At 38.7% G+C, this 26,656-nt stretch overlaps 2 protein-coding genes and 1 pseudogene across 19 annotated transcripts in view; 1 reads left to right on the top strand and 2 right to left on the bottom strand.

Moving 5' to 3' along the window:
- MBTD1 (mbt domain containing 1) overlaps positions 1-18,702 on the bottom strand; it is a 57,031-nt gene extending 38,329 nt beyond the window's left edge. For 5 of the 18 annotated variants that reach the window (XR_002137310.3, XM_074320538.2, XM_074320539.2 and 2 more), the window contains exon 1: positions 18,184-18,427. Coding sequence is in view for 7 of the 18 variants with exons in the window: in XM_074320538.2 (XP_074176639.1) it covers positions 18,184-18,204 (21 nt within the window). In the remaining 11 variants the exon portion in view is untranslated. Of the gene's footprint in view, positions 1-13,458; positions 13,557-17,492; positions 17,572-18,183; positions 18,428-18,468 lie in introns of those variants that run through there. The other 13 variants (XM_074320542.2, XM_074320550.2, XM_019731003.3 and 10 more) reach the window with 11 other exon arrangements.
- On the bottom strand, positions 2,175-13,445 carry LOC141568844 (mitochondrial import receptor subunit TOM5 homolog pseudogene; annotated as a pseudogene).
- Positions 18,703-18,844: 142 nt separating the features above from the next.
- The window catches only part of UTP18 (UTP18 small subunit processome component), a 31,515-nt gene continuing 23,703 nt past the window's right edge, over positions 18,845-26,656 (top strand). The window contains exons 1-4 of the mRNA XM_019731015.3: positions 18,845-19,283; positions 21,443-21,555; positions 23,013-23,111; positions 25,505-25,572. Coding sequence (XP_019586574.3) covers positions 18,945-19,283; positions 21,443-21,555; positions 23,013-23,111; positions 25,505-25,572 — 619 coding nt within the window. The 5' untranslated portion in view covers positions 18,845-18,944. The remainder of the gene's footprint in view (positions 19,284-21,442; positions 21,556-23,012; positions 23,112-25,504; positions 25,573-26,656) is intronic.

The following is a 26,656-nucleotide window of genomic DNA, read 5'->3' as shown; positions in this document are numbered from 1 at the left end:
ATGACAGGTGTAAAAAAATAAAAGACCTCTGTAGTGTTAAAAATATTTCTCATAATTAGGTAAAAGTGCAGCATCCCCTCCCCCACAGAAATATTTTTAAAAAATTTCTGTGTCCAAAAAAAAAAAGTACTATGGTCAGATACATTTGGGAAATTTTCCTTACTTCAAGCCCTCTTTAAGTTTTTAATATACTTATGAACATTATGATAAAGAGGGATATATAGTATGCAGGCTTTCCCAAAGCATCTTTAAGGACTAATGTTCCAGAGAAATTCCCTGACCTCTTCCACCGTCCTCGCACACAGAAAATGATTATACAACACAAGGGTTATGAACACGCCCCTGGACGCCCCCAGCTTGAGGCCTCTGATGGTCCCAAGTACTGCAGGAATGAGTACCTTGACATACACATATTCCAGGGCACACTAGTTAAGAAGCTGTGTTCTACTTGCTTAGATTAGATTAGGATAGCATACTAGTGAAAAAAAGTGTGTGTGTGTGCGTATACATATACATATGTATGTAAAATTTAACTTAACTGGAAACTCCTACATCAGGCCAAAACCCCTAAGGGGGCTGCAACTTCAATGAAAGGGTGAATGGGGAAAAAAATCTACCTGCAAAGGGGACCTAACAAGGAAGCCTTTTCTGCCCATGTTCTGGGTGGAAATGCTTCTCTGGGATTTCATAATCACAGGCCTGCCCTCCTGAGTATGTCTGAGGTCATAATTTACCCCACCCCTAGATGGTCCTATATGGTCAGGAAATCCCCCGGTCAAGAAATCAAAGTGGTTCCAGGATACTACTGCCCTTGGATATCCAGCAATCCTAAATTATCTCAGAAAATAATCACCTACAATTCAGGCCTTGCAGCATTCCTACAGATTTTATCAAATATGATATTTGATACAACCAAATATCAAACACACGATAAGCAAACCATTACTGCACGCTGTCAGCAGAAATAGATTAGGAATCCCAAAGTTTGACACTGGAACTGCCACAGACAGAATATAAAATAACCAGACAAGAACTGATTAAGAAGAAATGAAAATGTTATTGAAAAATGAGCAAAGGAATAAAAAGCCATCTGGCAGATTTGAAAACAAACATATTAACTTCTGTAAATAAAAAATATAACCACTGTAATTAAAAAAACAAACACCTCAATAGATAGGAGGAACAGATTAGACATGACTAAAAAAGAATTGGGAAATGGAAGAGAAACATTAAGAAAATACCCAAAACACAGTAAAGAAAAACAGAAGTATAGAAAATAAGAAGTTAAAAGAGCACAGAATGTAATGATCTAATAAATATCTAATAAGAATTCTCAAAGGAGAGAATGGAGAAAAGTAATGTTGAATGAGATACTGAGAATTTTGCAGACATAATGAAAACACAAATTTACAGAGAATTACAACACATGCTAAGCACAACAAAAAGACACCCACATTTAAATAGATCACAGAAAAATTGCAGAACACCAAGGAGAAGATTTAAAAAGCAACCAATCACCACAATGAATCTCACTAGTCAACAAGTCCAACTCAGGCACTGATGCAGTCCAATCAGCTGCTTAGTAACTAACCATTAAATATGAACAGATGGGCAAGGACCACCAATCAGTTGAGAAAGGCCTCGAAGAATGTGAAAGATTAAGACAAATCTTCAGGAAAAAAGAATCTATAGGAAACAGAAGCAATCCACAGAACAAAGGAAAACTTTAAAAAATGAAATTAATTCTTTAGAGATAAAATATGAGTGAACAAGATAGACAGTGGAATTTAAAAACAAAAAAGGCAAAATAATAAATTCAATAAATGGATAGTAAAATGAAGGAAATCTTTCAAAAAGCGTGTGTGTATACATGAGACAAAAAGCTAGACAGTAAAAAAGAGTTAAATCCAGAAGATCCAAAATCCAAAGAGATACTGAAGAAAGACAAAGCAGATCGAAAAAAGTTATATAAAGAAAAAAAAATACAAAGAAAAAAAATTCCAGGATCAAAACACGGAGTTTCTATATTGAGACCATGCAAGCCCAACTCAATGACTTAAAAAAAAAAAAAAAAAAAAAAAAAAAAAAAAAAAAAATATATATATATATATATATATATATATATATATATACACACCAAGGTACATCATAATAAAAATTACAGAACTCGGACAATAAAGATATATATAAGAGCTTCAAGAGAAATGCTATGGAGGTCACATAGAGAAGGGATATGGATATCAGTGGGCTTCTCTCAACAGCAACATTAATAAAAGTAATGCCTTCAAACTTTTTTTTTCAGACATAATTCCCTTGTATAATTAATATTTGCTAGAAAACGGAGTTTGACATTATTTACAATTACACCAGCATTCATGGAGGCTGAATATCACAGGTGTTAAGGGCATACTACGGCCATAAAACATGTTTCATACTTCCCAAATAATTTATATTTTAGCTGTGAAGGTCAGTTACCAGAGCCAAACTTGTTCTTAACAAGTAGAAGTTTTATGTCCATTCAGTCAAAGAGTCTCTTACATCTTTCTGGGCCTATTCATGTGCAGAGTACAAACTGGAACCAGGTTCTTCATATCATGCATTCACATGTGATGTCCAATCTTTATATGCTGTCCAATTTCTTTAAGATAAAAGGAGTGACTCGCAGCAGGGCCACGTAGATAAGGAAGTTCCATATGGAGATCACATCTTCGCGCATCTTTCGTTTCATCTCCTCGGGGCCCAGCTTGGGTGCAAGGCCCTCTATACAGAACATCGAGGCCGTGCCCCACCAGCTTCCAGCCACCGCGCTCTTATCTTCCTGGCGGCTGGCTTGTGCACGGAACTAGGCTCAGCCCCATTTCCTGTTGCCGCCCCTCACTTTCCCGAGCAGTGACCCAAACTTTTTTTTTTTTTTTAATTTTTATTGGGGAAGATTGGGGAACAGTGTGTTTTTCCAGGACCCACCATCTTCAAGTCAAGTCGTTGTTTTCAATCTAGTTGTGGAGGGCGTAGCTCACTGGCTCATGTGGAAATTGAACTGGCAAACTTGGTGTTATGAGCACAGAGCTCTAACCGACTAAGCCAACCGGCCACCCCCACACCTTCAAACTTTTAAAGGAAAAAAACACACCAGAAAATCTATCCTCAAAGTTCCAAGTGAAAATCAATGAAAAAAAACCACACCACAAAACAAATGAAAGCATAAGCTGGTTCTTTGAGAAGAGCAGTAAGATTGATAAACCTCAAATCAGAGATTAAGACACAAACTTTCCAGTATTATGAATGAGGTGATATCACTAGATTCTACAGATATCAAAAAGTAAGAATATTAGCTAACATTTAGTGTGCTAATAAATTTGACGACTTAGATGAAATAGACAAATTTCTTGAAGGACACAAAACCAAACCTCACTCATAAAGAAATAGATTACCTGAACAGGTGAACAACTATAATAACCTGAACAGGTAAAGAAACTAATTTGTAGTAGAAAACCTTATACAAATTACTTGGAATACTTCCACACAGATTTCCTCTTCTTTTCTAAAATAAAAACTTTATTTTGTGTTTACTTAAGGTTTTCTCGTGATTAGATTCAGACTGTAGATCCCCAGCTGAAATGCTATGTTAACTGATACTCTTTCTCAGGCAGCAAATCCAGATTACATGATGTCCAATGCCTCTTACTGGTGATGTTAAGTTTGAAAACCTGGTCTAGGTGTGGTCTAGTTCTCCTTTCTATTTTCCCTCTTTCAACAAGCAATCCACAGGGAGACATTTAAAGACCATGCAAATATTCTGCTCATCAAAATTCCACTCCAGACTTAATCTAATGATTATTCTTGCCCAATTTTTAAGTTTCCAACCCCAGAATTCCTTCCATATTCATCAGGTGACATCATTCTGTATGGAAGATACCTCTTTTTCCTACTACAGGAACCACCAGTTCATCGATTCCTGCTTTTCAATGGCTTATATAATTCATTACTGTTCTTATTTGGGGCTCAAACTGTCCCAAATTTGGCCAGTGGGAGCCCCATCAAGCTGATGCCCATATCACATTTTGAGCATGTCCTCACTTTCTCATGTAAGAAGATACTCCTGGCTTATCTTATATTCATTTTCCTGTTCTAGCCCTGGAATCAACCACTTCTCTGAAGAGCCTCAGTTCCTTTTAGTGGGGAATGGCATTAGAAATGAAGATCTAGCTGCTCCGTGTGCTCACTGCTACTGGGGTATCTCTTTGCCTCTGGGCCCTTCAGAGGATGGAACTGAAACATATGGATACACATACGTATACACGTGTGTATTTTATTTTAGAAAATCATGAATTTACACTTATACCTCCAATTCCAATCCATCCCATTGGGCCTTTCCTCACGTTCCCACATCTGTATTTGTCTTTTTCCACAGTGAAAACCCTGGCTCCCACAAAATTAACACTAACTAATTTGCTCAACCTTTTTACACATTTAAATAGTTTCAGAAGCACAACATCTATACTGTTACAAAAAAAAACCCCAAAACAAACGGAGTTCAGACTTTCTTTGTAGTCCCTTCTCCCAAACCTGAGGGACAGAGTACGGAGTTTAAAAGGTACATGGACTAATTATTTCTCCTTCCTTCAAAGTGGTTATGTTATTGATTTGAAATAAATCAGGTTTGGTTTGCTTTTGTTTTTCAGTCTGCCCTACCATCCTTATTGAATGAATTTCATTTTTGGAGACTACCTAAAAAATCACCCCGCTTCCAAATACATGTGTAAAGAACTATACAAAAAATTACAACTTGGAGAAATATTTCCTTCCTTGCCTTATCACCCACCCTTGTAGGTAGGTGGGTAACAAACTTGACTGCTTTCTAGTTCATCCTTCTTCTGTGTAAGTTTTGAAAAGGTAAACAGGTGTATTTGTTTCTTTCCTCTTCTTTCTTACACAAAAGACCACATTCTAAAAATTCCTCCATCCTTTGCTTTTATTAATTTAGAAATATATCCTGGAAGTCATTCCATTTCAGTGCACAGACATCTTCTTCCTTATTTTTTTCAGCTGCACAATACTCTCCACTGTATGTTTATTCAAACAATCGCTCTCCTTTTTTAATTTATTTGTGTTTTCTCTAGGACCTATCAGCTCCAAGTCAAGTAGTTGTTTCAATCTAGTTGTGGAGGGCACAGCTCAGTGGCCCATGTGGGGATCAAACCAGCAACCTTGTTGTTAAGAGCACAGTGCTCTAACCAACTGAGCTAACCGGCCGCCCCTCAACCAATCTATTTATTTGGACACTTAGTAGTTTTCAATATTTTGCAATTACAGGTATTGTTGTAATAAACTTGTGCACATAAACACACACACCCTTTTTAAAATTACTTGAGGTATACCTTCAGGGTATATTTTCAGAAGTGGGATCTCTGGACAGAAAGGTGAATGTATATGTAACTTGTTAGATATTGCCAAATTCCCCTCCATAAAAAATTTTACCATTTTCTATTTGCATCAGCAAGAGTGAGTATTGGTTTCCCCACAGTCTCAATGTTTGATTTCCTTCTGACAGTATGAAGGATGAAAAAGTAGTTTTTCTTTTTTTGTTTTTAAACTTTCTACTTGGAAATAACTTCAAACTTCCAGAAAAGTTGGAAGAATAGAACAAAGAATCCTGTGTACTCTACTCAGATTCACCCATTACTCACATTTAGCCCCATTTGTTTTAATTTTCTCTCTAAATATACAGATGTTTTTTAAGTTGCGTATGTCACGTCTTTTTATCCCCCCCAGAATTCAGTGTGCATTTCCTAAGAATAAAAACATTCTCTCATAACTACAGCATAATTATCAGTTTCAGGAAATTTAACATTAATGTATTTTCCCTTAATTTATCATCCATAATCCAATGAACACAATATTGTTCTTTATAGCATTTCTTCTTTTCAGTCCCGTATCACATGTATTTGTTTACTTAGTTTCCTTTAATCAGGAAGATTATTTTTGAAGAATGTAGGCTTGCTCCCCCCCTTTTAATGTTTTTCATTTGAGGTTCACCTGTTTCCTCATCGGGTTCAGGTTATGTATCCCCAGAATACTACATAAGTGATGTATTCTCAGAATATTGCACCCAGAGGCACACTATGCCTACCTGCCCCTCATGGTGACGTTACTTTTGATCCCTGTTAAGATGTTGTATAGTTTTTCCGCGTATACTTACCATATTTCTCCTTGCAACTAATAAGCAATCTTGGGGACAGACTTTAAAACACATATTGTTTCTCATTGAAATCCCACCCCATCCCATCCCTAAATTTAGCATTTAGTAACTCCTGCAAAACCAAACATTACTATGATAGCTGCAAAATGATTTTCAAATTCTAATATTCTTTTAACAGTCAGTAGGGAATTCTCCCATCATCCTTTTTATACATTTACTTATCCACTTACCTACCTATTCGCTGTTACTATGAATTCACTAACTCCTGGTTTTTTTCTGGTTTATAACTCATTACTGTCCTTAATTATTTTGAAGCTCACATTATCTCAGATTTGGCTACTAGGATCCCCTTGAATAGATTCCTGCGACCTTTTGACATGTTCCCTTCAATTTCTGAGTACTGTCTTACTTTCTGGAGTATCAAGATATTCCAGGGTCATTTTATACCTATGCTGCTCCAGCCCTGAAGTCAACCAACTCGCCAAGGAGCTCCTGTCCTTTTCAGTGGGGACTGGTATTAAAAACCAAGATGTGCTCAGTATAGTTTAACATTAAGCCATTCTTGTATCTTCTTTTGTGTATGTGTGTGTGTGGGATGTCTGTTATCTTTTGCCCTTTTTATCTTTAGGATTTTTAATCTTTTAAATGTTTTTATTTTAAAGTTCTTCACATTTAGGAATTTAACCTAAATTTACTTTTTGTCTGTAATATATGGCAAATTTTGATTTTGCTTATGGATTATTTTGCCACACAATTAAAAACTTTAATTTTTAATGAGAGTGCAAGGCTCATAATACCAGTATGGGCCAGGGAGCTGTGGTCTACACACTAGACTGAGAAACAACGGTTTGAACTGGAGTGGGTGGGGGGAGGTGGAAGAAGGGAAAAAAAATTTATGTAGTAAAATTTATCAGTATTTTCTTATATTGATAGTCATAAATATTTGTATGTAATTTTCATTTTTTGTACTATCTTTATTAAAAAAACTATTAGTCTTGCTTCATAAAAATAATTAGAAAATTTGTCATTGTCTATGTTCTAAAGTAATTCACGTAGCATTGGGAACATCTGGTCTCTAAAAGTTTGCAGAATCACTTGTGAAATAACTGCGCCTGGTGTTTTGAGGGGTAACTCCTTGATAAGTTTCTCTATTTCTTCTACAGAAATTATCTAAATTTATTATTTTTTTAAATTTCAAATGAGGTCAATTTTCTTAAACTGTACTTCCTAATAAATCATCCACTTCATCTAGGTTTTCAAATTTATTTACAGAGCTGTGCAAAATAGTTGCGTATGATTTTCTCAGTTTCCTCTGTATCACATCATTTGCCCCGTCATTTCTTATTTTGTATATTTGAGCTTTCTCTTTTCTCCATTGATTAAACTAGGTAGTGGTCTGTCTATTTGTTGTCATTTCAACAATCTTCATAGCCATCTTCACCAGGAGTAGATTCCATTTCAAGAAACCACTTTCTTTGCTCATCCATAAGAAGCAACTCCTTGTATGTTCAAGTTTTATCATGAGATTGCAGTAATTCAGTTACATCTTTAGGCTCTGCTTATAAATCTAGTTCTCTTGCTATTTCCACTTCCACCACATCTGCAACTACTTCCTCCACTGAAATCTTGAACCCATCAAAGTCATTCATGAGAACTGGATTCAACTTCTTTCAAATTCCTGTTAATGTTGATTTTTTTGACCACCTTCCATGAGACACAAATGTTCATAATGGCATCTAGAATGATGATCCTTTCCAGAAGGTTTACAATTTACTTTGCCCAGATCCATTAGAGGAATGACTATCTATGGCAGCTATAGCCTTATCAAATGTATTTTTTTTCTTTTTTTTTAAGGAGGATGCAGCTCACAATGGCCCATGCAGGGATCGAACCAGCAACCCTGGTGTTATCAGCACCACGCTCCAACCAACTGAGCTAACCGGCCACCCTCTCAAATGTAGTCTTAAATAATAAGACTTGAAAGCAAAATTACTCCTTGGTCCATGGGCTGCAGAACAGATGTTGTGTTGTTACAGTCGGCATGAAAACAACATTAATCTCAGTGTAAATCTCCATCACAGCTCTTGTGTGACCAGGGGCATTGTCAATGAGCAGTAATCTTTTGAAAGGAATCTTTTTTTCTGAGTAGTAGGTCTTAATAGTGGGCTTAAAATATTCAGTAAACCATGTTGTAAACAGATGTGCTGTCACCCAGGCTTTGTTGTTCCATTTACAGAGCACAGGCAGAGGAGGTTTAGCATAGTTTGCAAGGGTCCTAGGATTTTCAGAATGATACATGAGCACTGGCTTCAACTTAAAGTCACCAGCTGCATTATCCCCTGACAAGAGAGTCAGCCTGTCCTTTGAAACTTTGAAGCCAGGCACTGACTCCTCTTCTCCAACTATCAAAGTCCTAGATGGCATCTTCTTCCAAAATAAGGTTGTTTCATCTTTACTGAAAATCTGTTTAGTGTAGCCGTCTTCATTAATTATCTTAGCTGGATCTTCTGGGTAACTTGCTGCTTCACCTTGCACTTTTATGTTACGGAGATGGCTTCTTTCCTTAAACCTCATGAACCAACCTCTGCTGGCTTGAAACTTCGGCAGCTTCCTCACCAATCTCAGCCTTCACAGAACTGAAGAGTGTTAGGACCTTGCTCTGGATTAGGCTTTGCCTTAAAGAATTTGAGCTGGTTTGACCTGTTATCTAGACCACTAAATTTTTCTCCGTAACAGCAGTAAGGCTTTATCATTCGTGTGTTCACTGGAGTAGCACTTTTAATTTCAAGAATTTCTCCTTTACATTAACAACTTGGCTAATTGGCACAAGAGGCCTAGCTTTCGACATGCCCTCCTCACTATGCTTAACCATTTTTAGATTTTAAGTGCGATGTGCGACTCTTTCTTTCACTTGAATAGAGACCATTTCAGGGTTATTAATGGGCCTAATTTCAATATTGTTGTCTCAGGGAATAGGATGGCCAGAGGAGAGGGAGAGAGACGGAAACAGCAGTCAGTGGAGCAGTCAGAACACATACAACACTTACCAATTAAATTTGCCATCTTATGTGGGTGCAGTTTGTGGAACCCCAAGACAATTACAATAGTACTGTCAAAAATTACTGATCAGAGATCACCATAACATAATAATGAAAAACTTTGAAATATTGCAAGAAAATATGGAGACACGTGGAGACAAAAATGTGGAGACACAAAATGAGCAAATGTTGTTGGAAAAATGGCACTGATCAGACTTGCTCGATGCAGGGGTGCCACAAACCTTCAACTTATAAAAAATGCACAATCTGTTAAGTGCAATAAAGCGAAGCACAATAAAATGAGGTCGGCCTGTATCTTTTACAGTACCAGGTATCTGCTATCTAATCTTTTCTTTCAGTTTCAGATGATATCCTCTGAGTCACTCATAATAGCTAAACTGTATCATTAATCTTATTCTAGCTTTTCCTTCCCTTTTCCCTCAGCTAATTTTTCAGTTGCATTCTTTCTACTGTCAGAACATGTCATATTTATATATTATTCTACTATGTCCCTACTCTTTATTGTAATCTTAGCTTGAAAAGTTTACGAAATACTGTCAGTCTTTTTTCCAGAAAATTTCCCTGACATCTCTTCCAGACGAAGCTCAGCCCTTAAAAGTTTCCTCAGGAAGGGCTAGTTAGACAGTATTCCCTTGGCATGTTCAAAACTGTTTTTCTATAGTCTCGACACCTGAAGGACAACTGACTGAATATAAAATCATTGGTTAGCATTTTCTTTCCACATGCTGCTCCACTGCTGTCTTGCTTTGTATGCTGCTTTTGAGAAATCTGGTAGCAGTACTGAGGGTGCCAACAAAATGTATACAAGCGGACACTTTGGTCAACGTTGCTCAAGCAGTAGTTCACTGTAATCAGAAGTGTCTGGACGCTGATGGTAAACCACTTTGAGCACCTCTTATAATTGCAGAACTCAAACATATTCATCTTTTGTTATCGGTATATATTGACTATTACATATACATTTTTTTGGCACCCTTGTAAGTCACTTCATTTTTTTGCCTAGAGGCCCTGGAAATTTTTCTGCATCTTTAAAGTTCTACAGCTTTACTAGGATATATCCTAGAGTTATTTCCTGGTATGAACTTTTGACATACAGATTCAGACTTTATATTTCCAGAAAGTTTTCTTGGAAGATAATTATCACCTTATTTTTTTTTTCCTCTTGAGGGACAACAATTACACACATCACATTTTTTGGACCCACCTTTTATTTCAAATGTCAAGTTAAAAAAAAATAAGTCTAATTTCATTCTCATTTTCTTTCTTTTCTTCAATGTCTTTTATTATGTTCACATTTGAATCTTCTGTTCAGTGAGAACCTTCCAGTCTTCATTTCTGATGATTTCTTTCCTCTTTTCTGAATCTAATCTACTCTATCTTCCTATTTTTTGTTCCTTTCTGCTCTTGGTTTCCTATTTCTGATTCAAGGTGTTTTTTCCCCCACTAGTTGAAATGCTCTGATTCACAATATACTTCGTATGAGTCTTCCATGTCTCTGAACTCTTCCAGTAAACCTGTTCAGCCTTCCGCCTTCCCTCTCTCATTCTTCACATCCACAGGAATGGGCAAAAGGAGCTTTTGGAATCCGATTTCTCTACTTATACGTAATTTGAAGGTTGTGCTAATCTGTTTCTTAATAACGTGAAGGCATGGGTGGTGTGTGATTTATATGTGCTCTTTGATGGTTTTACAGGTTTATAGGAAGGTAGGTGGGAAAACTGGATCAGGCCAGACCTAGAAGTCTACACATACATATTTTAAGTTGTATATTAGAATATATTATTTTAGAAATATTACTTTTGCCATTTTCTGAAACACTTCACCTGTCATCACTAGATTTACTTTTTGTATCATCTAACAGTTTTCAGAGTTAGTCTTCATTTTCATCTAACAGAAACACATTTTGCCCTACTGGAGTTTATTTATAAATTCCATAATAACCTCTTACAGGATTATTTTTGCTAGTGATTTGTAAAAGGTCTCATGACTATTAATACAACTAATATTTATAGGACACAGTATGTGCTAAGCATAGTCTAAGCACTTAATGTGTAGTGATGTATTTATTAATTATTTATTAAGTATTATTACTCACATTTTACAGATGAGGAAGCCACGGCTGAAACAGGCCAAACTACTTGCCCAAGGTCATACAGCTAAAGTGAACACTAACAATATGAATCATGGGAATAATCTTAAATCTGTTAAATTTTAACCTTCTTTCTCTTTTTTTCCTTAGTTATGGTTCTGTTGGCTAACTTCTGCAAGCTTAGAAGGATCAAATAAAACTCTTCCAGGTAATGTGCCTTTTTGAATACTTTGCTCTTCACAATAAAAACGGAAAAAATCATGTTAGATGACTAAGGCCTTGAATATAATGTGACTGGATGACTGCAGGTGGGGAAACCTCACCTAATACTTGGGCATATATGGTAACACTTCATCCACCACAGAGAAAGTCAAAAGATAACATCTAAAATTCATGCCCTGAGTAGCAGAAGCCTAATATTTAGATACATACTAGAGGAAAAGGCTAAAAGAATGAAAACTAGTTGTCTCATGAAAGCTGTGTTGGGAAGAGAAAACGATTGCTGCAAGGGATACTTTTTCGGCAGTACTTACATCACTGTTTAACACTGTACAATCAAGTACATGCATATTATAAAAAAGTTAATTTGTATAAAGTATAAACCACCTTTAAAAAAATTCCTTAAACTGATAAAAATTGAGATTGATGATATCTGGCATTGGCAAATTTATGTAGGAAGGTAAATTTATGCCATCTTTTTGGAAGGCAATTTGACATTACTTATGAAAACCTAAAAAAAAAAAAAAAAGAAGTATGTATTTTGACCAAGTAACTCCACTTTTAGGAATCTGTCCTTCAGAGATACTCACAGGACACGAGAATCTACGGGGAAGGATGTTTCTTGCAGCAGCAATAATGTAATAGTGAAAAATTGGAGGCGATCTAACCGTCAGCAGAATGATTAGCAATAGGTAAAATACTGAATGAAAAATTGTAAAATCTGAATAGTATGACTCACTTTTTATTAAATAATATATGCTGGTATGTGCACAGATTGATATACCTATGTTTGTCTACATATGCATTTAGAAAGATCCTAGAAGGAATAGATAAACTCCTAACAGGGTGAGAATGGGATGGAAGACTCATTACAATTTTTCTATATTTTTCATTTTCTATTTTTAAACAGCAAATGTGTAATTTTTCTGTAATGAAAAATAAAACAAAACACAGGCTCTTATAGTGACAAAATGTAAGGAGTCACAAATCACAGCAAATTTCATTTCTGTACTGTAATTGTCACCTTGATGAACCTTCCTCCTTATAAAATCTACAAAGGAATTAAAAGGTATAGCCATTAACTTGTTGGTATAATCAACCAAAAGTCCCAGAAAAGTATAAACTTTTCTAGGAGTAATTTTATAGAAAATATCTGAAATTCTAAATGCAAATACATGTAAGTATTCATATGCAACCAAATAATAATAGCATAAATTCAATATGAATAAACTCATCAAAAGTTAACAACTCTCTGTTATCCAAATCAATAGGGTGGCCCATATAATTTTCAAAGTTTCATACTTAGTCATCTAAGTTTTCTAAATCGTTCAATTTGAAAGTTGTATGTGTGAACTTACAAAGTTCAATATAAGAATTCATAGATAATGTATGATGACTAGATTTAGTAGGAGCCAGAGAGCTGCTTAGCTCTTACTGGTCTCTTCCTCATTCCAACATACGACAGAAAGCAATTTGGCATATTGATACAATTCACTGGCCTAAAGAGAAATGCCTTCATTCTTTCTAAGCTTATTATTAGCAGGAAAATAAATGGTAAGTATTTGGGATTATTGGGTTTTTGTTTCCTGTAAATTCAATGTGAAAGAAAGAATAAATTCAGACCAATGATACAATCTGGAGGAAAGGGAAAGCAATGATATCCTGAAAAAACCACTTAGAGAAACTGAAAAGTACCCAGGGAATGACAGGGGAGGTCAATACATTCCATAATATTCTAAGATTTAAAGCAATAGTGAGCAAAAGGAAGCTATTCTTTGATCTATAAGAAATACAAACTTTTGCCTCTTTGGGTTTGGTCCTACCACTTATGACTTTGGATATAACTTGGGTCTCAGTTTCCCTCTCTTCTAAATAAGGAAAATACCACTTACCACACAGGAAGGATGTATGATAAAATAAGTGATTCACATGAATGGGCTTTCAGTTCTTCAGAAGAAAGCTATGAATCCTTAAGTATGAACCTGAAAAGCTAATTAAAAAAAGATGACCATGTCAAAATTAAGCCTGAAACACAGTAGCCGAGAGGGTCTTTAAGATCATTATCAGCTATCAATTCAACTTCAAATAACAGAATTCATACTAAAGCTGTAGTACAAATGTAATCTGAGCAATCACACAATATCATTTATTAATGTGAATATAGCAAAACCATGTTAAACAGGATATTCAGCGTCATGCTAATTTGGTACGACCTAAAAATATTAATGTAAAATGATGATATTCCCTTGGTGTTTATCTTTTATTTTATTTTATTTTATTAAATTTATTGGGGTGACAATTGTTAGTAAAATTACATAGATTTCAGGTGTACAATTCTGTATTACATCATCTATAAATCCCATTGTGTGTTCACCACCCAGAGTCAGTTCTCCTTCCATCACCATATATTCGATCCCCCTTACCCTCATCTCCCACCCCCCATCCCCCACCCCCCTTACCCGGTGTTTATCTTTTATAAATATATTTGGAGTTGGTTGCTTAGAAGATATATAACCATTGAACAGTAATAACTATAGGGTATTAATAATTAAACAATTAAAATAGGGTTAAACACGTATGTGTACACGGGGTTATTTCTCTGGTGCATAATTGGAAACTAGCTAAAGTTTTGAAGTCTAAAAGTAAAGTAATAGATGGTATTATCCAATATTTAATTGAGCAATATATACAAATCATTATGCTAAGCCCCAGAAATTCAAAAAAGTGCTGGATTTAATATGCATGCCCTACAACTAGACGGAAAACTATGGCCAAATGTCGAAGGACAAGAAATTACTAAATTAAGCAGTACTGTACACAACCAGTTCTAAAAGAATGAAGTAGAACTTGGATAACATAATAAAAAGGGAAAAAGAAAAAGGGGTTCTGGGAAGATAGCATAACATTTAAATTACTGTTTATAGCAGGTTGCATTTTCATATACAGTGGTCAGCACATCTGATTGGAGGTTTCCAGAAACCTAGGGAGGCAGGGCTGATGCTCAGTCCATATTTCAGATGAGGACAATGAAGTTCAAAGAGATTAGGCAACTGCCTACGATCACAGGTCAGGAGGTGGCAGAGTTAGAGCCCAGGCAGTTTGCCAACTATGTCCAAAGCTCATTTCTACTATGCTAGGTTATCAATTCTAAAGTGAGAACTAGAAGGGAGCTCAGAAATCTTTTAATGCAGTGTTTCCCTAACCAATGTAATAAAAGTCTTTTTGGGACATGCATTAAAAATAGATTTCCAGGCTCCACTACAGATCTCCTGAACACCAGCTTACAGGAGAGAGATTTTATACTTTTACAAGAACCCTAAGAGGTGATTCTAGTGATTAGCTAAGCTTGGAAAATACTGGTATATTATCTGTATGTTCAATATGGTAGACATGTGGCAACTTACATTAAAAAATTGGGTTCCTCAGTCACATTAGCTACTGCCTTTTAAGTGCTCAGTAGCCACACATGGCCAGTGACTACCACATTGGACAGCACAGATATAGGGCATTTCCATCATTGTAGCAAGTTTTATTGGATAACACTGATTCTAAACTAACCCTTCAACAGTGAGAATAACACAACTGAGGCACAGGATCTTGTTCAACAAGTGCCACGAAGCTAGTTAGTGGCAGAACTGAAACTCTGAACCTAGTCTGCCAGTGCCCCTCTTACTACATCACTTTATCCCACCTCAAACTCAGGGTTTATTCAGATAGAATTATTTTCTTTCCACCCTGTCTTGTGGGTTCCAGAAAAGCAACAAGAGAAATTCTGAATTTGTGGGGAAAAAAATCCTAATGAAAAAAGATTTATGAAAACAATTATGATTAAATCTAAGTCAATTTACATAAAATTAAAACTAGTCTTGGACACTTAAGAATACCCTGGTATTAGAGGAGACATATCTTAGCTTGTTTTAACCATTTTAAGTCCTTCCTCTTCTACTGTCCTGATGTTTTTAATCTTTCTCTAGGATTTGAAATCCTGAAACTAACGATATATTTCAACTGGCTTACCTTAAAATTACAATGTGAAAAGGTTAAATCTTATTTAGAAAACATTTTAAAAATGAAAAGCTGAGAACAAGGAGCAACCAAAAGAATAGTGACTTTTCTAATTTTAGAATGTGGTCACTCAAACCACTGTACTCCGGGCTTATAGTAATTTAGTGGTTCAGTATTTATGACATTAATATGTTGTTTTCACTTCTAAGCTATAGTTTTACCTTCTTTTGACTACTATGTTATGTTTTAAAACAATTTAATATTATTAACTTCCAATGTAATTGAAGGACTAGAAGCATCTAGGAAGGTTTAGACACTAATTAGGTCAACATATAGCCAGCCATAAAAAATACAGCACCGTGTTCTTTAAAAATAAAACCAGTTGTTCCTGTCTAGTATGTTTAGAATGCAAACGACTCCAAAGTCAGTCAACTTAAGTCATGACAGTTCATGTTTAAAGCAAGCAGGAAGTAACTTGGAGCTCCATATTAAAACTTTACTTAAAAAGTTAAAGACAGACTTTTACAGCTACATTATTTCTTTTCAGTATCTAGAATACATTGCCATGTTAAATTCTAGTGACTAGATTTATAGGAAATACTGTGTCAAAGTTTGTATAAAATTATAAATTAAATGGTTAAAAACCATGGCCCAAATAAGATACTTATGAACAGATACTTATTCAAGACAGTTTTTGCCATAATTTGCAAGGCACCCAGAAGCCTTGAGTATGGGTTCTATATAAATAGAAACTATTTGTTATTCAGTGGAGGCAGTGCAAAAAAAGCTATTTTCTTTCTAAACACTCTATGGTGTTGAGGTAAACAAATGAAAAAAAATATAGTTTAAGCACACTAGAGCAGAACAACAGTCTAAGTCATAAAAGGGGGAAAGAAAAAAAATGTCTGTGTTCTAACATTTTAAACGGGACTGGGAGTTTAAAGTGAAATTTATTCTCTGGCGTTTAGATCGGATTCATTACTTCTACATTTTACCTGTTATGTCTGGACTCCCACTTCACCATATTAGGAAGAGGAAAACGTGTGCCCCCAAGATTCTCATGCCAACAAAACTATCATACTTTTGGAGGCAGTAAAGCTCACCAAATGAAGGAGAACAATACAAAAACACTAAGTGACAAGACAATAGTAGAAACTGAACTCTCTCAACTACCAACTGGCACATATTAATGTAAAGAGCAGGAAAAATATTGCAAACTAAGCAAATATTAAAGTGTTGCAAAAGTTTCAAATCTCATGAAAGAGTTGGAAAAAACTAGAAAGAAATGAAAGCACTGTGAGAGAGAGGCCCTGGGAAGGAAGACCAGCTTTGAAGGAAGACGTAGGTCAAAAGGAGGAAGGAGGGTTTCTCTTCTGACCATCCCTCTAACAGCTTCAGTACTATCCCCAAGAAGCAATTTTAGGCATCCTTAGGGAAAGTGCTTTAGGCAACAAGCAAAGGTGCTTTGAGACCAGAGAACTATAGAGATGATGCTGAAATGTCTCAAAGATGAACTAGTGAGAGAGAACAGCCACGAAATTCCCAAACCGTAATTTCCAAGCTTTCAGTAGTAAAATAGCCATCATTCTTAGACACAGAAGCCACCACTTTTGAAACTTGACCCAGCAAAGTCTTCAGCAAGGACCTCACTAGCTCTCAAATCCTCCTCCCTCCACTTCCCTGCCGTTCTTTCCTGGCACACAAAATATAGGCCAGTGAGCGGTGGGTGGGTGAGTGAGGAGGATGTGAGAGAAAATTTGAGAAGTAAAAAAGGGAGCAGCGTAACCAGGACATGAAGAGACTGCAGGGTCTGTGAAGGGTAGGCAAACAATCAGGACAACCGAAACACAGAACAGGCTTTCCTGGGTAGCAGTGAACACTCGGTGTTTGGAGGAGTTTAAGCAGAGGCCAGGCTACCTACCAGTTGTCAGAGAAGCTGCAGAGGGGACGGCTGCTGTGATGACCTCTAATGTCTCTTCCGACTCTGAAACGTTAGGATTCTTATTCACAAAAGAGAACGCACTAGTCATAGAAGCCCACAGACCTAGAACCCTTTTAAACTAAAGCGGCCTAGGCGGCTGCTTCCCCAACACCACTCCCACCTCTCCCTCCCACATGTGCCCACCCCGCCCCCTTTCAATATTTCCACCTCCACGTGCGAAATGCCTCGCGGCACTCGCCCCAAAGCGGCCCGGCGCCTTCCTCTACAAAGTACTACAACGAGGCCTCCCTGGGGGAAGTGAGGACTCCACTCTCCCACCCTGGGCGGCTAAAAAAGGGAAAGTCTCAAACCCAGACTTCTTCTACAGCCAGAGCTGAAGGGGCAGGGGGCGGGACGCAGAGGAAAACTTTCTTTTAAAATTTTTGTTCCAGATAGAGAAGAGTGTAGAGAGAACCCCGAGGAGTGCGGGGCTGAGGGGGTGGGGGGAGGGGAACCCCCTGGATCGTTTAACGGCCGGTAGGGGGAGGGGAGCTCCGGAGGTTGAGGGGGCGTGGGATGGAGAAACAGGCCTGGGAGCCGGGTCAAGGAGCTGCAGGAGTTCCTAGGGTCGGGGAGCTGCAAGCGTCCCCCCCACCTGGTACACAAAGCGGCTGCCGCGCTAGGCTCTCACCAGATCCTTTGTGTTTTCCATCAGGGCCTCATGGGTAGGGGTTGTCCGTGCTCCCCGGGCCGGCGGCGCCCTCTCCCCGGGCTGGGGTCAGGCGCCTCTCCCCGGGACTACGGCGACTAGAGGGGTGCCCTGGCTGGGCCCAGACCGGTGGCGGCTGCGGCAGCCCCCGGATTTCCCCCCTTTAACTCGGGTGGCCCCAGGATATCAACAACATTAGCATAGCCCTCCCTCCCCAGCGCGCCTGCGCCGTGACCCGCGCCCCGATTGGCCCACTTCCCTACATACCCTCCTCTCTCTCTTCCAGCGTGGGACCCTCTGCAGGCTCCGTACTCCAAGGGACGTACCAAGACGGAGGGGTGGAAAAGGCAATTGAGGCTCGTGTTAAGTCGAGTGGTCAAAAAGTCAGGAGGAAGAGAAGTTTCATTCAGTCATCTTAGTTTATACTCTGGCTTTCTTGTGCTCCTTTCAATCAGTTGAAGCTGCTAAGTTGTGTTGGAAAAAATTTTCCACTCCAGTACTCCAGTCACGCCGCCTCCCCTTCCACCCGGAAGATTGGTCCTCCCGGAGGATCTCCCATACGGGGAGGGGCTCGTGAGGGGAGTGGGCGTTACGTAGGGAAAAAGAGTGTTGGTCACGTGGTAGCAGGCTGCGCAGGCTCCTTCCGGCCCGCTGGGGCCTCAGCTACAGCGGCTAGACAGGCGCTTCGGCGCACGCGCAGTGAGGTTCCACGTGAGTACCTGCGTTTCTTCTCAAAGCCAACGATGCCGCCTGAACGGGGCACCCGAACGAGACCGGACCGGAGAACCGCAACGAGGTTGAACCAGAAGACTCGAATGAAGCGGGATCGGAGAGCCGGAGCGGGGCCGGACGGGCCGCCCCGAAAGGCTGCTCCTTCATCCCAGCGGAAACCGCTGACTCGGCCGAGAGCAGCGGCCGCTGCGATCGCAATCGCCGTGGAGGAGGAGAAACGGCTCCGGCAGCGGAACCGCCTGACGCTGGAGGAGGACAAGCCAGTAGTGGAGCGGTGCCTGGAGGAGCTGGTCTTCGGCGACGTCGAGGACAATGAGGACGCGCTGCTGCAGCGTTTGCGAGGCCCGCGGGTGAGGGAGTCCGCGGCGAGCGGGCTGGGCGCGCTCGGGCGGGGCGCGCGGTAGGCGGCAAGCCTCCGGGGACGGAGTCTAGGCGACCTGCGACGCCGGGGAGCTCTCAGGTGGGAGGGAGCCCGAGAACGCGGGCGCCGACGGGGCTCAAACGGAAAGTCTTGGGAGGGCGGAGACCGCGCCTTTCCCCGCCCCCGTGGGAGCCTCTGCGCCTAGTATCCAGCAGGCGCTCAACACGTATTTGTTTGGCGAACTGCGATCATGCGCATCTTTCGTGATTCAGCCCCACTATCCTCAAACTCAGTGTTTTTTTCCTTGTGTCCGTACGATCGCCTGCCTCAGTACCTTGCGGTGATTCAGGAGTTCCACTTGGTTTGTGGAGTCTGAATTCGTGGGCACGGGCCTGGGAATCTGCCTTTTAACATCTCCCCAAGTGATTGACTCGCCAGTTTTTGAGAATGACCATGTATGTATTCGTCTTTTCAAGTATTTGTGAGCCTGTCGGGTACTAGATACTTTTTTCCTGGTTGTAAAAACTCTTGAGTTGTTACAATTTTTGCAGACTTTCTCTCCTTTTTATTATATACCTGGGATTTTTTCCGAAGATAGTGAGTCCCAGGCATTGTTCTAGGCATTGGAGGAGAAGCAGCAGTGGATAAAAATTGACAAAAATCCTGCCCTCCTGGAGTACTAGTGGCAGAGGCAGAAAATAAAGGAGATAAGTACTACTGTAAAACTCAAGTATGTCACTGACTAGTGCTGGAAAGAAAAACATTAAAGCACTCGGGAAAAGGGAGATAAGTGTGTGTAGAGAGAAGGTCTGTGACATTTTACTTAGAATGGTCAAGTAAAGCCTCACTGAGAATTATGCAGTCTGTTAAATGAACGTGGACCTAGCAAGTATCAACTGATTGATTGCCAGAACCTCCTTTGGGTGCTTATGGATGAAGCTGCAGAAACCTAGTAGGGAGTTAGAGAACTACTACTGGAAAAGTGCTGAACTGTGTGACAGTTTCCTAGTCAGGGAAAGAAACAGTCTACATGAAGTGGGATTTGTTGGGTTTTGAAGGATCATAGGCTGGTAACAGCAAGTAGAAATCATTTGGACGTTTCTATCATGTGGTTTTGGGAAAGCTCAAGCTCACTTTAGGGAGTGCTCTGTGGTCTACATTTAGACTTGATAGGACAGTATAAAGTTTGTTTGAAAAGGTAGGGGGTCAAGAACGGTTAAGAAAAATGGAGACGAGGTATGTCTAAGAATATGAAATGAGTTAACTATGATATTCAGTTGTGTTATTTTATTTATTTTTAAAGATTTTATTGGGGAAGGGGAACAGGACTTTATTGGGGAACAGTGTGTACTTCCAGGCCTTTTTTCCAAGTCAAGTCGTTGTCCTTTCAATCTTAGTTGTGGAGGGTGCCATTCAGCTTCAAGTTGTTGTCCTTTCTGTCTTAGTTGTGGAGGGCGCAGCTCAGCTCCAGGTCCAGTTGCCGTTGCTAGTTGCAGGGGCACAGCCCACCATCCATTGCGGGAGTCGAACCAGCAACCTTGTGGTTGAGAGGATGCGCTCCAACCAACTGAGCCATCTGGGAGCTCAGTGGCAGCTCAGCTCAAGGTGCTGTGTTCATTCTTAGTTGCAGGGGGCGCAGCCCACCATCCCTTGCGGGAGTCGAATTGAACTGGCAGCCTTGTGGTTGAGAGCCCACTGGCCCATGTGGGAATCGAACCGGCAGCCTTCGGAGTTAGGAGCACGGAGCTCCAACTGCCTGAGCCACCGGGCCGGCCATGTTATTTTATTTTTGATGCTAGTTTGCCTCGTCCCTTAATTTCTGGAGTTCTGGGTCTCCCGCACTGCCCCCCCTTTCTTTATCAGTCATCTTCCTTTTGTTGTTCTTGTCTTACTTGGTATTTTCCTGTGAGCATGTAGACTTTCACTCCTTGACTGCTCCATCTTACTTCACCTGCTCAGCCTGTGGTGCCGTTCTCTAATCTTATTTTCTATTCTGTCTCCAGCATTTGCTGTGGTAGCATTCTGTCCTAGTTCATCAGAGGGTTGTAAAAGCAAACCATTCTACAAGCCATTTGACTTCAAGATGTGTGTGTCTGCCACCATTGGATGTGAAAAATTCAGTGCTTGAGAGCGTTTTGTCTTCTAAAGGTTCAAGCACAGGAAGACTCAGGTGACTCTGAAGTGGAGAATGAAGCAAAAGATAATTTCCCACCTCAAAAGAAGCCAGTTTGGGTGGATGAAGAAGATGAAGATGAGGAAATGTAAGTTGCCTAACTTTTCTTCCAGAATCCCTCTGAATACTTTTCAAAATTATATTGCACATTTTGTAAAAAGTTCTCTTTATGAATATATGATTATGTGAAGATTTGAAAAATAATTGGAAAGTATAGGAAAAGTCATTCTTAATCCAGCCACCAAGGTAGAACCACTCAACATGTTGGCCCTCTCTCTTCTCTTCTTTGCAGTCGAGACTTGCGTTTGCCTCCTAATTTGACCAGTTCCTAACTGACCATGGACAAGTTTATAAAATGGGAATGATGATAGTAATTATGTCAGAAGGCTTTTGAGATTAAACACGATAGTGTATGGAGAGCTCTTAGCATAATACCTGAAACCGAGAAAAGGCTAAGAAAAGTTAGCTAATAACGCACAATATGTACTTGAATAGATGAGAATGAGTATATTGCACACCTTTCTCCCCACTTTAAAAAAACACCTGTATAAACATTTTTAAATGGATGTATTATAGTTCATATATGAATTAACTATAATTTCCAAAGCTAATTAACATATTTGTCTCATATAATTACCATTTTTGTGTTGAGAGCACCTGAAACCTATTCTCTTAGTAAATTTGTACTATACAATACAGTCTTATTAACTGTAGTCATGCTGTATATTAGCGCTCTAGGCTTATTCATCCTACATAACTGCAACTTTGTACCTTTTGACCAACGTCTCCCCATGTCCCCCACTTCATCACCATTGGTAACCACCATTCTACTTTATGCTTCTATGTGTTTTACTTTTTTTAGGTTATATAAGTGAGATCATTCAGTATTTTTCCTTTGTACCTGTCATATTTCACCTAGCATTATGTCCTCCAGGTTCATTCATGTTGTCACAAATGGCAGGATGAGACTGTTTCTTAATGATCTTGCTATATCAACTCCTTACATACTGAGAATTTCAGACCTTGATATGGCAAATTTATTGTAGATTTTTCTCCCAGCCTTGTTTGCCTTTTAATTTTGTTTTTAATGTTGTCGGACAGAGTATTTACATTTTTAGATAGTCAAATCTGTGAATTTTTTTCCTTTTTTTGTTGTTGTTTTTAACAGTAAAAAGTCCATCAGAGAGAGAGAAATGTTTGCCTATATTCTTCCTTCGTAGTATTTTAAGGTTTTTTTTTTTTTTTTTTTTTTTATATTCTTTGTTTTACCTAGAATTTATTTAGGTGAATGGCATAAGCCATGTCTAGATAAGTCATTATGAACTTGAAATATTAGTTCTTCAAAGAGTAAACTAGATGGTCTGAAATATTGGAGACTCCTTTCTGTTTTGGGAAGAGTGGAGAATGTGTGTCTGAGATGGTTCAGGTCTTATAAATCTTGACATATATTGTTCAATTAAATGTTTTCTCTAACCACTAAAGGCGACAGCTATTTATGTTGGTTCTTTAAAAGTCATTTAAAGTATGCTCTTCTGTTTTTTATAGGGTTGACATGATAAGCAATCGTTTTCGGAAAGATATGATGAAAAACGCCAGTGAAAATAAACTGTCAAAAGATGAACTTCAAAAAAGACTTAAAGAAGAGTAAGTATCCTTTTTCATGCAATTTAACCAGGAGGTGTTTATAACCAGTTTATTTTGATTCACTCAGTCTTTGGCTGTAATAGCAGTGCTATTGGGACAAATGATTAAATTTTAGTATATTCCAAAAATATCTGGAAAAAAATTGTAACCTCACCACCCAAATATAATCAGTGATGGTATTGCTTACTTGCTTGTTTCATTTGTATATGGTAAACCATCTCTTTTTCACAACTTCTAGGTTCTTTTAGTTGAACAGAGCCAGGAAATAAATGTATGTTTTAAAATAATGGTTTCATATTGATTCTTCCAGTTTAAACTTACAGATCTTTAAAAATCTTTAAAAATATTTTATTTTTGCTTATAGTGACTTTTTTTTTTTAAGGAGGGCACAGCTCACAGTGGCCCATATGGGGATGGAACTGGCAACCTTGGTGTCATTAGCACCATGCTGTAACCAAATGAGCTAACCGGCCACCCCTATAAGTGATACTTTTTAATATCCTAGAGGTTTATCATATTATCACTTAAAAAAAAATAGGTTTATTGAAGTATAATGTACACACAGTAAAATTCACTCTTAAAGTATCTTCATGGGTTTTGTTAAACACATATAGTCATGTAAGCACCACAACAATTAAGGAATCAAAATGTGGACCATTGCCATCACCCTCCCCCCAAATCCTCTTATACCCCTTTGTAGTCTATCCTCTTTCCTCAGCTTTTAACCTATCTAACTCCTGACCACCACTGATGTGTTTTCTATCCTTACAGATTTGCCTTTTCCAGAGTGTCATCTAAATGAAACCATGTAATATGTAGTCTTGAACCTGTTAAGCCCATTTAGTGAGTCTATTATTTCAGGCATTACATTTTTCAGCTTTAGAAGATCTTTTCCACTTGAGACCTTGTTGAGTTTTATTTAGTTCCTATTTTTCCCTTTAGTTATGTGAACGCTTCCTTTAAAGACTTGAATCTATTTGTATTAGCTATTTCAGAGTTCTTGTGTGCTACTTTTCTTATGTCTGTCATTCTGTGTTTCCGTTGACTGATTTTTCTACTTATTATGGGCCATGGTTTTCTGCTTCTCTGCATGTCTGGTAATTTTGATTGGATTCTGAGGAGTGTGAATGTTAAGTTGTCAGTGTCTAGATTTTGTATTTTGCTTTTAATGAGTGTTGAACTTTGTGTTGGCAGGAAGTTAATTGGCTTGGAGATCAGTTTGATCCTTTCAAGATTTGTTTTCAGCTTTGTACTAGAGTAGCATATTATACGCTGGGCTGGTTTAGCTCCATTACTAAGGCATGCCCTTTCTGGGATCTCTACTGAATGCCCCGAGTGTTCAGTGAGGACCTTCCCTCTAACTGGTTGGAACTTGAGTGTCTGAGCTTTGGTATTGTGCAACTTACAGCTCCCTAGTAGCTTTCTTTGCACGACCTCATGGAGTTTTCATCCTGTGAGTGTGCAGCTTAGTATTCAGCAAAAGTATCTGCAGACTCCTATGCAGATTTCTGGAACTCTTTCTCTTCTACAGTCCACTGCCTCTTCATTTCTAGTTGTTCTCATTTTCTTTCAAGTCTGATCTTTTTTTCGTTGGCTCTGTGCCAGGGTTTTTTAAAAAAAATGCCTTCGGGGGACATCCTGGTGATGGTAGGGCTCACCATGTCGTTTCCTTTCTTGCAGGGACCACAGTCCCGTGTTGTCTAATTTCTGAAAACAGTTTCATATCTTTTTGTCAGGTTTTTTGGTTGTTTATAGCTAGTGGGCTTGGTTTGCTGGGCTTCTCTGTACTTCTGCATTAAACAATTAGAATGACTGCACTTTTCTAGATACCAGCTCTTCAGAATGTAACTATCATGCTTCTCCTAAAGCTTACTTTGTCCAGAGTGAAAATCCCATTTTATTTAAAGGATGGAACCATTTTATTTATGTGATGGAAGTTTTGTATGCTGTTACCAGTCTGGTCATTTTCTTTCAGACATGTTCTACCATGTACTCTGTGTACTACAGCATTGGGTTATAAGCACAAAGAGACTTCTTTGCCTAGTTCCAAGACCTGGGATGTGTTAATATGAATAAATAAGACAACCATGTAACTAGATGTAAATTCTTAACAACAAATATGTGTCCAGGTGTCTTGTGTACAGGACTAGTTTATTTATTTTTGTCTTTTTATACAGGACTTAGTTTAGAGGGTTAGAAGTTCATGAAAGTGTCCAATGTCAGCATGTTGGGACTATTCTGTGTGAGTTAGCCCTTCCCTGCTGTTCTTAAAGATAATAATTTCTCTGGAAGAGATTCTATACAGGCCCTTAAGGATGAACTAACCTGTACTCTTTAAATGTATCAATCTCAATGAACGTAACGGTTACCAAAGTTTTTTGTATTTTGCTTAGATTCCAGCATGCCATGGGGGGAGTACCTGCCTGGGTGGAGACTAATAAGCAGAACACATCTTCAGATGGTGAGTGTTGATACCTGTTTAAGTCAGTAAATAACTCCCTATTCCTGCTCTGGGCTGGTTTATTATTTGAGCTATCTCATGAGGCTCATTAAAACCTGGTGTTTCTAATGCTTTTTTTTGGTCTGGTTTTGAAGTCTCATTTCTCTGAGGGAAGCCCTTTTCCAATAGTGTAAGGTCTACTTAATAGCATGTTCCCCACTGTAAGGATGATAATGGATGAGTTTTATGATTTTTTTTTCCCCCTCTAAGCAGAAGTATGTTGCATGGTGTCATAGGATGAAGGAAAAATAAGTAGTACTATTACTTGTTGATTCAGTCCCTTCTAAAGACATTGGCAGCTTATCTAGCCGTCCGTTAGTAAATGGGGTATTTTCAAATCTAAGGAGCACATGTCAGTTCAGGCCCAGATGATCAGTCACTTTAGAAAAACTTATTTTTCAACTCCAGGTTTTAAGTTTGGCTTGTACTATAACTGTTCTGCTTTTTAGATCCTTTACTTATATTGTAACTATGGGTGGTTTAGCCAAGATCTGAATTATGTGCTTGGAGTTATATATTTTAGACTTGGACTTGACCTGTGAAATTAGGGAGTCCAGAGTATATCCTCCAACACAATGCAGGAGCTCCTTCCTTAGCGTCCTTGATATCTGATGAGTTTCTGTTGGATTACCACCACCACCTCTCCCTCCCTTCTCCCCATCCCTGTCAGTCCTCTGGTACTCATGTACAGGGAGCCCATACAAGGAGCCAGTTGTACATAATTACATTGGAAAACTCAATCTGTTATTAAGTAGACATGTACCTTCTGGTTTCCAGCCAGAGACTTGTAGAGGTCTAAGGCATCTTAGTGATGTAGCCTGACTGTCCACTGCAAGAATCTTTTCTACAGCATCTCTTAGGTGATAATTTAGCCTCTGCTGAAATGTATCAAATAATGTTGTACTCTTTCTTCCCCTTCTCTTTTCTTTAAGAACTAATTGTTAGGATTTTTTCCTGTTTTGAAATTTACCTCCCTACACTCTGTAGTCCTACGTTTTGAAAATACATAATCTTAACTTTCTTTCATTTAAAACTCTTCTGTTAT

Source organism: Rhinolophus sinicus, chromosome 12 (assembly GCF_057876585.1).
Source record: "Rhinolophus sinicus isolate RSI-liver-muscle chromosome 12, RSI-T2T, whole genome shotgun sequence".
Lineage (NCBI taxonomy): Eukaryota > Metazoa > Chordata > Mammalia > Chiroptera > Rhinolophidae > Rhinolophus > Rhinolophus sinicus.
This window is presented reverse-complemented; position numbering and strand designations above follow the sequence as displayed.